The 18,031-nt window shown below is 35.5% G+C and overlaps 1 protein-coding gene across 2 annotated transcripts in view; it reads right to left on the bottom strand.

The window, feature by feature from the left end:
• Positions 1–18,031, bottom strand: part of CCDC138 (coiled-coil domain containing 138) — a 37,872-nt gene that overhangs the window by 18,135 nt on the left and 1,706 nt on the right. The window contains exons 2-13 of one of the 2 annotated variants that reach the window (XM_032680870.1): positions 17,543–17,603; positions 16,783–16,921; positions 15,989–16,104; positions 13,991–14,175; positions 12,843–13,001; positions 10,221–10,340; positions 8,734–8,811; positions 8,544–8,654; positions 6,300–6,464; positions 5,410–5,526; positions 4,165–4,357; positions 879–1,055 (exon numbers count right to left, since the gene is read on the bottom strand). In XM_032680870.1, the coding sequence (XP_032536761.1) occupies positions 879–1,055; positions 4,165–4,357; positions 5,410–5,526; positions 6,300–6,464; positions 8,544–8,654; positions 8,734–8,811; positions 10,221–10,340; positions 12,843–13,001; positions 13,991–14,175; positions 15,989–15,998 (1,315 nt within the window). In that variant the 5' untranslated portion in view covers positions 15,999–16,104; positions 16,783–16,921; positions 17,543–17,603. Of the gene's footprint in view, positions 1–878; positions 1,056–4,164; positions 4,358–5,409; positions 5,527–6,299; positions 6,465–8,543; positions 8,655–8,733; positions 8,812–10,220; positions 10,341–12,842; positions 13,002–13,990; positions 14,176–15,988; positions 16,105–16,782; positions 16,922–17,542; positions 17,604–18,031 lie in introns of those variants that run through there. The other variant, XM_032680871.1, reaches the window with a different exon arrangement.

Below are 18,031 nucleotides of genomic sequence, written 5' to 3' on the forward strand. Positions count from 1 at the left end.
TAGAACGTTAAATATTTCTGCACTTCTATTGCTACAAAGTTGCTGTTTACTCAATGCTGTTCCCAAGTCAAACATTTTGTATTTTAATCAGTACAATGCATGGTAACAAAACCCTTCCAAAATAATGAACACTTCTGTTCTACAAAGCAGTGAGTAATTTTCATCTTTAAAAAAAAACCACCCACAAAGTTTATTCAATGTGGCACTGGAATGCCTCTCTACCTTCATGTTTATCCAGTTGGTTATCAACTGATCCTTAGCCTGGTTCACTTGGAAAATGCTGTGACAAATAGGATTATTAACACTTTTCTAGGACCAAAGCACAGTAAAATTCAGCAAAACATAACCATCTTGGCACAGTAAAATTCAGCAAAACATAACCATCTCTTTTAGAAATGCCATTTTCAATTATTAGAAACTGAAAAATGATTGTGGATGATCTGTTCATTCAAACTAGGAAAAGAATTTAAATACAACCTATGTTTTATTTCCACCTTCTGGCAGTTTTTCATGATTTGGCTTCCCTGGTACAGACTGACTTCAAAGAAAAATATCAGCAAAATAATACAGTGGAATAAACTGAAATGCCAAACCAAAAAAGAGCAATAAAAAATTCACAGCAATAAATAAGAAAGCAACCAGGACAAAACATAAAACATAGGTGCTGAGAGGGAACAGAAAACACAAGATAACAGAGAAAGAAAATTCAGATGTATGTTTTATGTCTCTAATGAATGTACATGATACAAATGAATGTTAACACTACATTAGATCATTTGTACATAAGAATTGTGCTGTTTTACATTGTATTTATGCTTACCTCACCTTTCTTATCCTGATTTTTAATTTTTTTTTTTTTTTTAATTACCCCAATTTACCAGATTCCATGGTCATCTGAAGTAATCCATCAAGAGCACTGGACAGCAGACCTCTACTGGATACTTTTAAGTGACTTAATACAACAGGCACACATTGGTATTCCAAAAATAAGGCCTTCCCTTCATCTGTCTTCAAGTCTATGCGAAGTGAATCAAATGCCTGAGCCAGGTAATCCACTGAAAGATACCAGAACACAGGCAATAAGACTTCTAGAACCATCATTTCATTAAGCAACGCGAACAACTGTTTGACAGTTTCCGCTGCAGACATATACTTAAAAGCTAAATGGTGAAAATATTAAATTTACTTGTCTGTTTTTATTCCTTAACAATTTATTCTGAGTAGAGAAAGACACTATCTACTATGTTTAAGAAAAATATACTTACAAATGTAAAGTCCTGCAAATATTTTGCTTAAGAGGAAAGAAAATATAAGCTGGCATAGTTTGAGACAATGTCAGTTTCAACATCTGGGAAATCTCTATTAAAGGAGTCAATGGCTGATTTGCCTGAGTAGAAGCAATTACTTTCACCAGAGCAACTACTCCCACTCCCTTCTATAAAAAGCGGTAGTTTCAGCACATACATTTTATATTCTCATTCATTGTGGAGTCCATTAAAGTCTACTAAGAATGCAGATTAAGTGAACCAATCTAATTTCTTAATTTCCTGATGTCAAATTGTCCTCAGTATCTTGGAATCTCATTGATCATCTGGAGCGCAGAAAATTAAGTAGAAGGAAACAATTTATCCTGCCGCAAAAGTTTAACTATGGTGCCATCTGCTGGATACTGACATTTAAGGGAAAGAAGATGTATGTTCAAATGTGCTACTTTATCACTAGATCATTAGTGCCATGTGGTCAGAGTGATCAAAATTCATACACAGTGATATCTGACATATGTTTAACATCAGATCATATTTTCCATGTTATAGAAGCCAGCAGTAAAAGGGAACCATGAGAGGCTAAACTGGTTCATTCTAATCGAGATTGTTCATCTGCTTAGGATAAATCAGTCTCGGCAATGACTAGTTTTGGTATTGCAATTCTTCTTGCATTGCTTTTATCAAACATTTCTAGAAATGTGAGTCGCAATTTAAGAATAATTATCATGCTTCACCAAAATGTCTTGACTGAAATAGTTTCCTCCAACAGCTGAAATACTGCGTTAGTTCATTAATGATGTCAGGGTGGTCTTCCATCATGTTTAAATCCTGTATTTACTGTAAATACTCTCAACATAAATCCTGAACAGGTTGTTAAGCATAAAGACAAACTAATCTTCTTAACTATCTAATCCAGAAGCACGACTTCCATGAAAAAGAACACTATTCATTATCTATGCATTTAAAATCTTGGCCTCCCAATTTAGTGTCAATCAGGGTGCCAGAGATTGCAGCAATTTTGTGATGTGGATCTCTGCTGCCTAAGGAACTGGCCTAATATGCACAATATATTTCACACAAGAGGCTTAAAAAAATCAGATGACAAAGCAGGCATCTGATTTGGACATTCTGGCATGGTTTTTCAGGAGTACCTTGGTAATTAACATCTCTGCAACCTATCTGAATCCCTTTGTGTTATTAATAACGACATTTTAAAATAGAAACCATTCAGAGAATAAAAGGTCACAAAAATCAAAGGTAGCATAGAATCACGGAACAATTTAGTTGGAATCTAACCTTCCTGCCTAAAGTAGGACCATTTCTGAGGTTCAGTTGTGGCCCCACTGAACAATTACTTGCTATCAAAACGATCTGTGCTTTTAAAATGTCTTTGAAAAGTGGTTAATATCACAAAGAGTTGTGGAAAAGAGTTATAAATACATTCATTCTCATGCTATTCTTGTAAAACGTATTCTTGCAGAAAATCCCAGTTATGCAGCACCACAGTACTGCTAAGTTGTTGCAGGTAAGCAGCAATGGCATCTTACACCTGTTCTTGATGGTATATAATTACTTTTTGCCTGACTTCCATAAAAAGATCTGCAACACCTCTTGTTATCTATTTCCTTTGAAGAGAGAAAAGACTTCATAACTGAAAGGCAGCTGTTAACAAATCAGCTGGGAAAACAGTTACTCTAGTCTTTGAGTTATATTTTCCACACTTTTTGTCACACTGTCCAGATACAATCTGATTTGTGTAATCCTGTAGTGTCTACTTGGAAACCTTTATCTTCTCCCTCTCCCATAAGGCAAGGAAGACCCAGCTTCCTCTGTTTCCTTGCCAACACCAAATTATATAGGTTTTAAGTAGAAAATTCTACTTTACTGTTATACATATCTGCCAGTGTAAAAGGTGGAAGGGTTCTGGGAACAAAGGAAACAGAAAACATCTCACACTGAAAGGTAAGAGTCACTCACCCTGTGACGCCCCCCTACACAACCCTCCTGATCCTTTCTGGTTAACAAAAGGCAGAAGAAAGAGTTGAAAGTGATGTACTTGTTTCAGACAGAATAATCCCCTAACAAGCATTGGAGGCTGTATGGACTCTATTGTTTAAGAGAATATATGATCTTTTTTTTCCCAAAGAAATAAACACAAACAAAAAAAATCAAGCGTTAATATATTCAGAAACTCAACTTGATAATAAGTAGCAATTATACTGCATTTAGGATTCAGAGGGGACCTATCAACTCTGTTTCTTTTATGCTGATGGACTCCTTTTGCATAGGTTCATAGCAATCACTGAGGCCATTACTGAATTAAAACACTAAGTCAAAGAGAAATCTAATAACAGAAGTCAAAATAAAACATTCTTTTGGATTACTCATCACATCTGCACATACATGAATGAAGAACCTTCAAGCATAATTCAGATTATGTTGAAGTGTTCGAAGAAGTCATATATATATATATATATATACAAATTAGAAATGAGGAAGAATTTGTTTAAATAACCAAAGTTAATCTGTAAGTTAATTTTAAAATATCTCAATAAATCAGACTGATCGAAGGTTTTTCTTCTCACAAAAGTGAACACCACTTTCTATGTCAAAAGGACAAAGAAGGAAAAAAACAGTTTGACAAAATTATCGTCTTTTCCCCTTCTTCAGAAATGTTGACTGATCTAACAAGTCATCATATTAAAAGGAACACATAAACTCAAACATGAAATGAATAATAGCGAGATTCATACATATTTTGCTTCACAAGGTAGTCAAACTCAAGTAAAACCACTTTTCACTAATAAAGCATAACAGCCTCTATAGTATCATTGAAATGCTTTTTATTCAGGCACATGACTGAAATAAATATATTAAAATAAAAAAAATCTTAATTTACCTTGTGTCACTGTTTTAAGCACAATTAAAGTTGACACAAATCTCAAAGGCATACAGGAACTCTTAAAAAAAGCTGCTGATTTTGATTTACTCTCTATAGACTGTTCAGAAGAACCATGTGGGTTTCCCTTGCTCACTATGCCTTTGAAAATATCTTCGCCCAGTCTCCTCATTGTTGATCTCATTGTTGCAAGCTGTTTCAAACAGTGCACAGAGTTAAACATTAAAACACATTGAAATCCTGTGTACTATACAGTGACATATATGTTCCCCATGTGATTAGATATTAAGTAGCAAATTGTTTGACCACATATTGGAATATAATCTTTATAGACAATGCTGCTTTGTGTTCCAAAAGCAGCTGAACAACACTATCACGGTGCCGTATCAACACATAGTTCATCAAGAGACTAATTAGTGAGAGCCTTGGATATGCTGACATTATTTAAGTTGCCTCTGGTTCCAGAAAAAGCTCAGTTTCAGTCAATTCTATTTGGTAAGGTTGCCTGAAGTTACATCCTATAAAACCATTCACAGAATCAAGGTGTAAATATGAACCTTAAGAATACTGTACAGGTAATATCTATTAGATTTCTTGTCATAAAGAAATACTACCTCAGAATCAAAGTTCACAATATGCTCATTTAAAATATAGCTACTTATTAGCTATATTTACAAAGTTTCTGTCTTTTGATTCAGCAAAAGCACTATTGACAGCACTATGCTGAGTCTTTACAGTGTGGCTACTATCTTTTTCTTTATTATACTGCTACATATTTTCTCATAGCACTCTAGTCAAAGAGTGCAAGGAATGTCTTGTGTTTAGACACCAAGCAGAGAACAGAAACAAACAAAATTTCTTCACTGCTTTGCCACACACTTCAATCAATTTCAACAAATCTCATGCATAAAGTGCATCTGAAAGTACTGCCTTTTCTAGTGCAAGTTTGGTAACTACATATGCTAAAATGTAATTTCTGATGTGTTTAGAAATCACAACAGTGATCACATACTTACGAACACTGTATTTAGATAAACAATGCCAAATTTAAATTTAACTTGATTTTTTTTAATTTGGCACCTATCTGTGTTAAACACTAAGAATTTATACTTTACAGCAGTTTCTTTTCTATATACGACCTGAAAACTTCCGCTTTTCATATGTATTTAAAATGCAAAATCCATTAATACCTTCTGTGAATTTAGTTATTAAAAAAACATACTGCAAGAGGACTACTTGTTTTACCTGTATATCAGCGTCTAGCTGTCTTACAGACCAGTAAATAAATTTAATTACAGGCATGTGCAGTTTAGAATTCACATATGGCATCCACTGGAGTTGCTCAGTAGCTATAGGTAAAAGCTGTAAAAATACACAAAAGTAGAATTACAAGCAGTATATAAAACTACTCTATAAGCTAACTGTAAGTGAAAAACAAACAAACAGACTTTTTTTTTGAGTTTTCTCTTGTAATCTAACAGATTACATATGCAAATACTCTCTGGGCAGATCCAGTAGAGGTAACAGAATTATATGTATACACAGATTTTAAATTTTACAGAGGTTTACATGCAAAAGTGGAGATACATGTGAGCTCAATCTCAGGAAATCCAACCCCAGTAGCTATAAATCTTTTATATAATGAAGAAATACAACAGAAATGGATTTTCTGAATATTTCACTGATTTCCAAATCTTGGTATCACCAGAAAGAAAACAATAAAGGTGCTGAAAGTACAGCACAGCATCACTTTTATCAGTCATAAATTGAAACATTAATATCTAAATAGGCATAAAAATATTTTAAATTTGACCAGTTAATCGCCTTGAAACAGAGGAATTATGTACAGTATCAGACATAAAAAGAGGAAGTATCAACTGAAAGAAGTGACTAGAAATAAAATGCTGAAACTCTCATCTTGAGACTGAACACCACACTTTTTATTAAAAATTATCTGTATGCTTTACAAATGACAATGTATCTATTGTATCTCACTGCTGGAATGAATACTGACTTATTAACAGTGATTTTGTTCTAATTACATGCTGACCTGTTATACTCTCAGAACCATTTAACACCCCCCTTCCAGAAATCTGAAACATATTAACACAAGCAAACAATCCAAACCCCTTTACCTTCATACACTTTTGCCGAGTAGAGGGTTTTTCTGAGCTCTGGGTAACCGTAAGTTTATAACTGTCCTCTCTTTCTTCTTGTGTTTTTATTTTGCTAAGATGCTGGTCTGAGATCCAATCCATAAGAAAACTTAAGAGCTCATAAACTTGTGAATTCAATGGTAGCTGTAATACATCCATAACATCAGATATTTCAGCTTCCAAGTTAATGATTTTTCTAAGCCAAAATAGTAACAGACTGAAACACATGAGAGTACATTTGTTATGAAATATTATGCATAATATAAAGGATGACAATTTTATGCCTGATAAAATCTGGGAGGTAAGTTACTGTATAGGGAGCCCATGGAAAACATATTCAAGTAGATAGTGATCTTGAACAGGCCATGTGTGCTCTGCTGGGCCTTGTACCAAGGGTTTGAGAAGCCTGCATATTATTAATATGTAACTTACAATATCACTGGGAAAGGTGAACTGTATGTGGATCAAGGGTTGGAAGGTGGCAATCCTGACTGAGAGACTACTGTACATAAAAGAGTCAGAGATAACATCACAGTTAACCTGAGTAGGTGCAGCCTGAGCTGTGCTGCACAGATCAATCGACTGCACAGTTTATCCTGTGCTTGGCTGCAGGATAAAATCAGGCAGCTCCCAAGTGGAACTGCTGATCATGCCTCCTGCCTAGCCTTGCCCTTGTCTAAAAAGGCAACAAGTTCTTCTCCTGTGAACATCCTTCACGAATAGAGCTGTTTTCTTGCAAGAAAATTATGTAATATCTTGAATGGCCAAAGAGGAGGAACTTCTCTCAATGGACAGGAGCAGCTCGGCATGCCCTGGGAAAAATCCACCCAAGCTCCACCTGATGCTGCTCAAACACAGGGTTCCCAGCATCTGAAGGGACACAAGATTTACTTGTTGTCTTTATTCCTCCTCTTACTCTGTCTTATTAAAATAACCTTTTAATTAAGTCATTTGTTGTCAGGCCTTTCTTCCAGAGACTCAGAAGGAATCCTGCAGCGTTTTTCTCTCTCTCTCACACCTCCCTCCCCAGTGCAGGACAGGCACTATTTGTGATTGTTTCTGGGTGTAAAAAAAATAATTTATTTTATATTTGGACAAATGGTAGTGAAACACCTTGGAAAAAAAATTCACATAAAAAAATCACTCCATTTTATAATTCTGGACAAATGAACTACAGGAGAAAGCAGGTCTTTAATGTCCTTTGCATGGGGAAATTCTTATCTCAACACACTAGACCAGACCTACTTTGCTTTATTTCACACAATTTACTGTTGCTAAAATTTAACTGGGCACCTAGCATTGTTAAAAAACCAACAAAAACGTTTTGAAATTGTCATTCTGGTTGTACTACAGATACCTGAATTCAGGCTGCACAAACAGTTCTATAAAGACTTCAAAAGTTTTCTTTTATCTACCTTCAGATAACTATTTTCCTCTTCTATCAGAACTGTAATTACTGATATTATTTGTATTACACTTGCAACCAAAGTATGTTAAAACCTATGTAAAGAGAATTTACATATATAAACAGCACAGTCTTAAAGGCACCCAGTGTATATCAGTTAAGTATGATGGTGTGAATATCTCTTTTTCATTTCACAGTTCACTTGCTACTAAATGGAACTACATGGAGAAAGAAAGCATTTCATGAAGTGTTATAAGAAGATTTTTTTAAGGAAACAAAGATGATTGTTTTGGAACTGTGTATGAACACTGCATTTATTCTCTTTCCCCCATTAAAGATTATTTCTCTAAAAATTAACATTTTGTTGAGAAGATTCTTTATCAGATACTTCTGACTGACTACTTTTTGCCTGGTGTTATTCATAAGGACAGTGCTGTGCTATACGGCAGCAGTAAGCAGAAGTTGTTTTTCTCTGACACAGCAAAAGAAATCTGTTAAAGTGGAAGCAGGTTATAATTCTAATTGGCAGACGAAAGATGACATGACAGGAAGTGGAAAGCATAACATATAAATAAAAATATACACATATACTATTGACATACGCAATATGAAATCCAAGACACAGTTTTAGCAACAAACTTCATTCTTTGTTAACTGTGTTTTCTCCCAATATAATGTTTCTTCTCTTATTATAATTAATTTACTCGTAAAACAAAATTGGAAGCTACATTTTCTAATTTCCAGAAGATACACAGAGAATGTTATGCTGCCTAATGCCTTTCGAATGAAAACAGTCAAGACTTTTGCTCAATTCTTACCTTAGTGATTTTTGATGTTACCATCACTTTTTCCTGTTTCACAGGTTTGCTTTGTTGCATCACTTGACATATACTGTCAGACTTCCGTACTATTGAAAATTCATGCTTCCTCTACAACAAAATATAACAATGGATTACATTTCACTGATTACCCATAAAAGAAGCAGGTACATGTAAGAACAAACCTTACCTGTAGGTTTTCTAAACGTGCTTGTACTTTTCGTGCTTGACTTTCCAACTTCTTGTTCAGCTCAGTTACATCACTTACCTGAAAGAATCAGAAAATATTAAAGTATCTGTAAATTCAAAACTGAATTCTTCACCTAATTATCACAATGAAATAATTTGATACTGCTGTTGAGTAGCTAAATTATTTAAGTTCAATTTTTTTCTTCTCAGCATGTAAAGTGAGAGAAACATAATCATCATACACCTCCCTCAACAAATCACAGAGTCACAGATTGGCTGAGGCTCAAGAGCACTTCTAGAGGACATCTGGTCCAACCCCCCAGCTCAAGCTGGGCCACCAAGAACTGGTTGGCCTGGACTATGTCCAGATAGCTTTCGAACAGCTCCAAGGTTTGAGATTCTAACACCTCTCTGGGCAACCTGATAAGACAGCAGCAGTAGCTCTCTATTGACCTGCAGCCCAACCTTTCAGTGTGAAGGGGAAGAATAAGCACTACAGTATCATCCTAAGTTTACAGGTACTTCACATCTTTTCATGAAGAAGTGACATAAAAATGGAACAAATATTTCAAGAACGGTACAATTGTCTTATTAATGGGGAAGGTGAAAGTTTTTTTCTCTGCAGAATGAGACAGTTACTAACAGTTACAGAAACAGTTTGCTCGGTGAGAAAAGACGAGGGAAAGTGTAACCACCATTTAAATATAAGAAACATGCCCTATGCATACAAGGACGAACAGCATAATTATCACAGAAGCCCTCACTCTGCACAGAAATGCAAAGATTCAGCAGTGAGAGGAAATAACGAGACAGATATGTTGCACCAGAACCATCAACGTTCTAGGAGTTAGGTCTGACCTTCTCTAATGGAAAGAATAAGGTCCTGCTGTAGGTTTCTACCGTCCTTCAATCTATCAGAACAGGTATTAATTCAAAGAATAAACAATGATCAAACAGTTTAGATAGCAATTTGCACGTCAGCATTTTAGGTCAGACTTGACAGCCAAGTGAAACAAATTCCTACTCTGTGTATTACTATGAAACACTATCTCAATATAAGAACTGAGAAAATACTGCCTTAATTTAGAAAAATAACTAAAAATACTGAGCAAACACGGAGTTAGAAATTTTTTTTTTAATAGAATCAGCACAGTCAATCAGCACAGGGTAGATTCTATTAAGTCATAAAATACTTTCTCTCCATCCACCCTCAATCTGCTTCAGAAGATATGGATTTGCCCTTCCTAACAATTAGCTGTTCCTAGTGGGTCAGAGGAATAAGTCCAATATTTTTTATACTGTAAAAGATCAGAAAGGTTAAATTTCAAGTACTAGAAAAACATGCAGGAAGTACTTTCAGTCACTCATACAATTCCTGTCTTACAGAAACAAAAAATCAGCAATTTTGCAAACTAGAGCTGCTTGAAGATTTACAATTATTGACTATAACTCGTAAAATTTTCTGTAGCAGGAAATAATTAATTTTACCTGTTTCCTCAAAGAGTCATTCATTTCCCTCAAGGTGTCAAATGATGACTTCAGCCTCCTATTTTCTTTAGTTATTTCTCTCAAGGCTTCTGTCAGCTGTTTAACTTCTGCCTCATGTCGCTAGAGAAGTATCAAATTTAAAAACATGATTTAAAAGGGACTATTCTAAAAACACCAAGCTCCATTTTAGTGTTAAAATAATAGGACAGACTTTCAAATACCAAGTTTGTCATTCTGCATGGTCAAATAATGAGAAAAACAAGATCTGTACTGTGTGTTATGAAGGATCTATATGGAAACAGAGAGCAACATGCACAGACTATAGCTCCTATTCTTTCCAGATTCTACCAAAATCAGACTATATATATATATATGTATATTTCTCAGACAGTTCAGATGTGGGAAATGTTTGTGAACTAAAATCAATGAAAAAGCTTTTATTTACATCTCACTCAATTACAAAAAATTGTGATTGTGTTTTGAGGTTTCAACTACTTTTTTGGCTTTGCTCACTCTCAATTATGCAGAGCAAGAAACTAATCCTATGCCTTGTACACTAACACTCGGGTTTACAACATAAGCATATGAATTGTTAACTACAACTTGCACATCCACTGCCATTCTTCTCTTTCCCCTGAAACTTGTTTTAGATTTAATCTTCTCTGGACACCAGTGCACCTCTTTAAGTACCTCAGATTTGATAAAACAGCAAGGTTTTATTTTACTGAAAATATTCCAGCTATATACACATACTATCTTTCATTTCTCTTCTTCCATGAGTTCACTATTCTTCATTCACCTACTTGATCTCTACTTTTCCATTTCCAGTCATATCCTCTCTCCCTACATGTGCAAATGACAAAAATAAAGGACTGTAGAAATTTAAAGGATGTAAGTCCTGAAGAGATCCACCTCTGCATTTCTGCTTGGAAACTCAGTAATTTCCATTCCAGCTGTACAGAGAATCATCTACAGTTCCTCTTTTCCTCAAATGTTGCTCTTCTTCAGCCAATAGGGATCAGAACAGCTGTGGGCAAGACATTCTTGCCTAAAGCACCTACACATATTTGCCTAAGAAGACACAGAATCATAGTATCATTAAGGTTGGAAGAGTGAGTCCAACCATTAACCTAACACTTCCAAGTCCACCACTAAACCATGTCCCTAAGTGCCACATCTATATGTCTTTTCATACCTCCAGAGATGGTGACTCCATCACTTCTCTGGGCAGCCTGTTCCAATGCTTGAAAATCCCCTAGGTGAAGAAATTATTCCTAATATCCAATGTAAACCTTCCCTGGTGCAATTTGAGGTTGTTTCCTTTTGTCCTCTCATCTGTATGAAATGACAGATCCCCTTTCCATACCAATAAACATACAGATGCTGCCAACATATAATGCACCCTTTTATGGAATCCTAAGGAATGTTTCACTTCTGTTTTCTACATACACAGTTAACAGCTTTACTTGAAGTTCATAACCAATTCAGTTGTTAAGCCATAGGGTTGTAGGTGATGCCAGGATGTCTAACCTACCCACTCCCATAATCAAATCAGGTGGTGTCATCTGTATTTTTAACCAGCTATACCATTTCACTCCTGCCAGATGCTTGTCTCCCCTGTCCTTAAGTTATCCAATACTAGGAACACCACAGTCTTGCCAATCTCCCTGTTCATATGTTTAACTGCTTTTGTTACATCTAGTTTTTCAGCCTTTTTTGTAGCTGAAGACTGGCACATTCGCTCTCAATTCATTCTGTGTGTTTAGCCCATGCACCCACTTATCATCCTCTGTTTCTGTTGCTGATATTTCTATTCAAATGCAACACTGTACACTCAGGCCTTGTGAACAGTATACTTTTTTCAGATACTACCCTCTGGCACCCTTTCCTCCTTTTTAACATGTAGTTTATCCTCCCTCAACAGCTTGTGGGAAAGGTTTACTTGCACACTTCAAAGAAATTTAATTTCTCAGCTTCTGGTTTTGAGGAAGGATTTCACGTTTAAGGATTTCTCTTGGAGACCTCCTGGATAATAACTAAAACTTTTCACAAGGCTTAAATTCAACAGCAAACACTCTCAAGAACAGTGTTATTAATAAGTACCTCTTCTTACAGCAAAACCATACCATTTCATTTCTTTCCACACCCCCAAAGTTAGGCTGATCTTCCTCTGAACTTTTTGAGCCTTTGGTTGCTAATGCCCTCTGCAATAGGTGTAATGTCATAAGGTCTCAATGTGTCTTAAAGCCTTCGCAAGGAAATCCATTTTGACTACAGCTAATGCAAAAATACTCATTTAATGTACATACAATTACAGACAGACCAAAATTTTTTCTCTAATACTGGTCGTATAGCTGTCACTACTTTAGAAATAAGTGACCTCTTTTTTCTAACTTGTAACAGTAACATGTACTAATACATCAGACAACTAAATGCACCATTCTGAAACAGGAGTCATACAAAAATCCTAATAATATTGTTCAGTACTTTCTATATAAATCATTCCTTTAATCACTTTAAGAAATAAGCAGCATTTCCAGCAAACATATGATGGCTTAAGACCACTATAAACAAATTATATGGTATGTAGAGCAGTATCTATCATCAAATATATTTTTTTACCTCTTTTATAGCTCCAAATTTTGTGTGAACTTCTTTTTCAACACCTCTTATTTTAGTCAAAGCTGCTTCATGTTTAAAAAGCAAGGCTTCTCGTTCTGTTAGACAACGCTCTTGTTTCTGGAGGTGGAGAGCATACTCCTGCTGTGCTGAACTTTCTCTCTGTATCAAGAAAAAAATGTTGAAACTACTTTAAAAACCTAAGAAGTTGTCACAAATTATACTGCATTTGAATTTTTGGCCCAGAGATATGCTTAGCTTTTTGTGAAATTATAGTGTTACATAAGAGCTTACTAAAACAAAGTATCCTGATGGCCATCTATGTTCAGTTTCCTCACATGTCAACCCAAGTGACTGATGTGCATTAGGATGGCTCAGCCTCCCAAAATACAAAATTCAACTCTATATTGTTGCTCAAGTATAAATCCAGACAATTAAACTTTGGCTTTTGCTTCCAAAATGTTTGGATAATAGTATTAACTGTAAGACAGAAGAGAGTCTGATGTGACTGTCTATGCTGAATACTAGATTTATTGTTTCTTCAATTAGTGGGAAGCATCCCTGAAAAAGTGGTGAGGGATAAAAAGATACAAAATTCTTTTTATCTCATATGGTGCAAAAAACAGTCACATCAGGGAATCTAGCAGAAGCTTAGGAACTCTTACAGAGTAAAACCACATAGGAGGTTCTTCTGTTAGTAGCCTAGACCTGCTGGAGATGGACTGGTGGGATGAACCGAGGGTTTTTGCAGGAGGCCATGAAGGCAAGTGCTCTGGAATGCATAGAGTCAGAAGAACAGTTTTAGATGCTCTCAAGAGAAGCAACAGTTGTAGGTGTCCACAGTGTGTTACAAGACAGTAGAAGCACTGTGTTCAAACTCCCTCAAGCTGAATCTACCCACCTACCTGACCCACCCATAATCCAAGTCAAAGCACCATTACCAAATCAGTGAACTAATTTAGGGAAAGAGGCATATGAAGACAGAGGTTTAGTATATAACTAATTGTGATTAGTATAAAGTAATAGCACTAAGTAATAGTTTTAATACATAGGTAAGTTTTACTATCTACATAATTTCTCATTTCTTTATCAAAAGTAAGAATCTTCATAATATTATTCAACAAAAATTTTTAGGTTATTTCAGTTCCTACCTGGAGTTTCTGATGTATGACAAATAATTCATCATAAATTTGAATGATGTGAGGTGGTATTAAGCCTTGGCTATTGCATGCCTCAGCATCAGTTCCCCTCACAATTTTCTTTAACAAGCCACTGCCAATATTTTGGTCGCTATTTTCTTGTGTATTTGCAGCCAAATGAGATGGTAAGGTATGGTCTGTGGACAGGAACAAAAACATTTTACATTAAAAAAATTAGTCCTAGCTAAATTATTATATGACTGTTGTATAAAACCATCAAAAATGTATTTTAGGAATTAGAGTAATAAGTATAAAGCAAGATGTATCAAAATGTGAAAGTAATCTAAAGAATTACGGAGAATTGCTCAAATCAGTGCTACACAATTTGTTTGAACTGATCAGGAATCAATGGAGTTTTATAAGTAAAACTATGCCCTCCACTGCAATACAGAAATCCCAGAGATATCTGTATAGAATCTATGCACAGATCGAGACATTGTGTCACCAGAATCTCCTATTATTTTTGTAAGGGCTTCAGGCAAGTGATTTCCTGCCAACTAGACCTTAGGCTGACACCTAAGTTAACAGCAGAAGACTTAAGAAACTACTGGACACCACATGAGAAACTGTTCGATGTGACAGATTACAGTGTAAGGAGCTGATGAAAGATGCAGATGGCACAATGAGGAATGGTTGGATTTCACAAATAGTCAAATGGACAAAGTTCACAGATAACTGAAGGGAAGTATTGGGATCTTTTTGGGGAGAGACATCTTGCAAGGTGAACTGCACCTAAGTACCACGTCAGGATAAGATTACCTAGGTAACAGTATCAGAAATACTAACTTGGTACTTTGCTGGTTTTTGGCTGGGATAGAGGCAATTTTCTTCATAGCAATCAGTGTGGAGCTATGGTTTGGATTTGTGCTGGAAACAGTGTTGATAACTCAGGGATGTTTTAGCTATTGCTGAGCAGGGCTTGCACAGCATCAAGGCCTTTTCTGCCTCTCACCCCATCACACCCCACCAGCGAGGGGGCTAAGGGTGCACAAGGAGTTGGGACAAAGAAAGGACAGCAGACTCCAACACCATACAGTGTCATGCTCAGCACATAAAGCTAGGGAAAGAAGGAGGAAGGCAGGGACATTCAGTGTGGTGGTGTTTGTCTTCCCAAGTCACCATTACATGTGGCGGAGCCCGGCTTTCCTGCAGGTGGCTGAACACCTGCCTGCCCATGGGAAATGGTGGATGAATTCCTTGTTCTGCTTTGTTGGAGTGTGTGGCTTTTGCTTTACCTATTAAAGTGCCTCCATTGACAGCTCCAATGATCTGTTCTGCCTGGCTTCTGAGATTCCTTTTAGCCGCTTTGGAGTTGGTTGTTTGTCTGTTTCCACTTTTTCACACACTTTCAAAAGAACACATCAATGCTCTTCTAAACCTAAAACTCTCCACAAGAGAGGGCTACACTGATTCACAAACTCCTCTACTTGCATTTTCAAACATTTTCAGTGAATGAATGCCACTTGGTCCCTGCTACAACATTGTAGCTAGAATTTCCTTGGTTAGCTGAACGAAAGGCAACACTACCCATTGCTAATTTTTTCATCCTTAGACTGACAAAACCCATCTAACTGAGTTGTAGTATCTGTTAATGTAGCTAGCTACTTAAAACAAAATAAAGCAAAACAAACACACAAACAAAAATCCAAAACCCAACCTGTTTCTTCATTTATATTATAACGTCAGCTGGCAACCAGTTTCATAAAAGGTTGATCTCTTTTTTTAAAAATTTATGTTAGTATTGCTTCAAGTGCATCTGGACCTCCTAAAATAAGTCTGAAGGAGTTACTCATATTTATGTGAAAGGTTAAATCCCCCCACCTAAAATACATTTTAGTTGATTGCTGTATTTCTGAATTGAATAGAAATATATTTACTAGAAAGTTTTTAAAATTACATGTTATACTTCACACAGAGTTGCAAGAATATGTAAAATTAAATATTTATTACCTGTTTCCATGTATATAGCTGTATTTTGAATTGCATCAGTTTCAGAGCAAATAATGGACCTTTCTTCTATTTCTAGACCATTTGAATCACAAAAAGAATCTTGCTCATCATCAAAACTAAAAATACAAAAAAGCAATAATTTTAAATTACTCAGTTCCTTTCTAATGTCCTACATAACTGAGCACTGAGAGAAGGCTGCATAAAAAGGCAAACATTGCTCAATGTACGACTTCGATATTTGACTAATAACAAATAGCAGAGTTAAATCATTTGGATGGAAGGCATTATTACTCACAAGACTCTAACCACAGCAATTAGTAGTGTTGCTGACTTAAAAGTAGTAGCAATAACTAGGATTTTCATGTTGTAGGCACATGTATACAAACAACCAAATTTTTGGAAAATTAAAAATAATTGCCCCCTTTTTATATTATATTTTTCATATTTGGTGTAAAAAAGCTCTGAGAAGCAATTTTTTGGCTTCTGGAATCAAATTATCTCTAAAAAAACATAAATCTGCTTATCAGTCTGGGCTATTTGCTTTCCTCCTAGTTAACTTTTTATCACCTAGTTCAGTTTTTATCATCCCTGTATCCCATTAGCAATTTCAACATGCACACATCAGACTAAAAAGACAGTACTGCTCATAAAAATCAACATCCACATTATCTCATAAGTTGACCACAAACAATTCTTTACTCAAGAATACAAGAACCTTAACTTTTGCACAGTCCAAATGTATTGTTTACAATACATGGTTTATCTGGATGATGAGAGGAACTGAAAACACCTACTACCAATCCCGGTCTTTAAAACTTTTTAGGAAATCACTAGATCTGATGCTGTTCTCTCTTCCAGTTGCAGTAAATTCTGACTCTAAAGAACAACTTGACAGAGAAATAGCTGTGTTTTCCAGTGAGCTGTCCGTGTCACCTGCAATACATAAAATTTTTATAATTTTATTTTGCATTTGAGAAGTTGACATTAAGAAATCAACAAGGGCTTATTAGGAGTGCTTGCCATGTAATCATGTAAGTTTAAGAACCAAAACCACTACTGATGCAGCTTGACAAATTAAGAATTATAAAAGCTTAAACTATAGTAAGAATTATTTAGCATTCATACCAGATTTGTCTTTCTGAAGTTTTAGAGTTTGCCTGCATATACTAGTTTTTCTGTAACCGAAGTCTGAAAAATAAATTGTTTTAGTCTGCTGTCCACATGCACCAGCAATGCGTTTCTGAAGAAGTTCAAATACATTCTAAATATTAAACATTTATGTATCTTTAAATTAAAGCTAAATATATGCATTATGAGGTGGACTGCTACCAACTAAGTCAAGTAGGCCTTAAACACAAACAGGTTGTTTTAAAGAATCCTTTGTGTTCTTTACTCCAGTGTTAACATTCCCAGGTTGGCTCCTAAGTATCACAACCCCCTGATCAAGAATATCTACCTATTTGAAATGCAAAATACTTTAATAAGTTTAGGAACCATACAGCTCTAGTACGTATTTTCCCTAAAAAAGATCAAAGCACCATTGCTTGGTATTACCTTTGTATACTAAGGAGTTTCCACTTTTACAGTTGCTATGCAGTGCTCCCAAGAGGCAATCCTACAAGAAAACACAAACCCACTGTAATCTAGTAAGAATTTTCACGGAAAATGTATGTTACAACTTAGTTGTTTAACAGTTACAACTCCTTGTGACAGAATTCTTACTACAAACCACTAGCTTTGAAAAGGAAGTGGGTTGTGGGTTTTTCTTCAATATATAAACGTGGCCCTCATATTAATGTAAAGAGGCAAATATATTCCCTACAGCCTAATAATGAAATATTCATAGTGTTATATGTTAGAATATGTGAGCCTAAAATTTGAGCATATAAAGCACAATGAAGATGGTAACATAAAATAAAGGTATGAAAGTAGAACTAGGTAATTACAGAAACAGTGCCATCTACCTTCATACCTAGGCTTTTTATGCCAAAGTTTCCTGTTCTACTTTTTCTTACTATCTTATAACTACATACTAAGAAAGTG

This window comes from Chiroxiphia lanceolata, chromosome 2 (assembly GCF_009829145.1).
Source record: "Chiroxiphia lanceolata isolate bChiLan1 chromosome 2, bChiLan1.pri, whole genome shotgun sequence".
NCBI classification, from domain to species: Eukaryota; Metazoa; Chordata; class Aves; order Passeriformes; family Pipridae; genus Chiroxiphia; species Chiroxiphia lanceolata.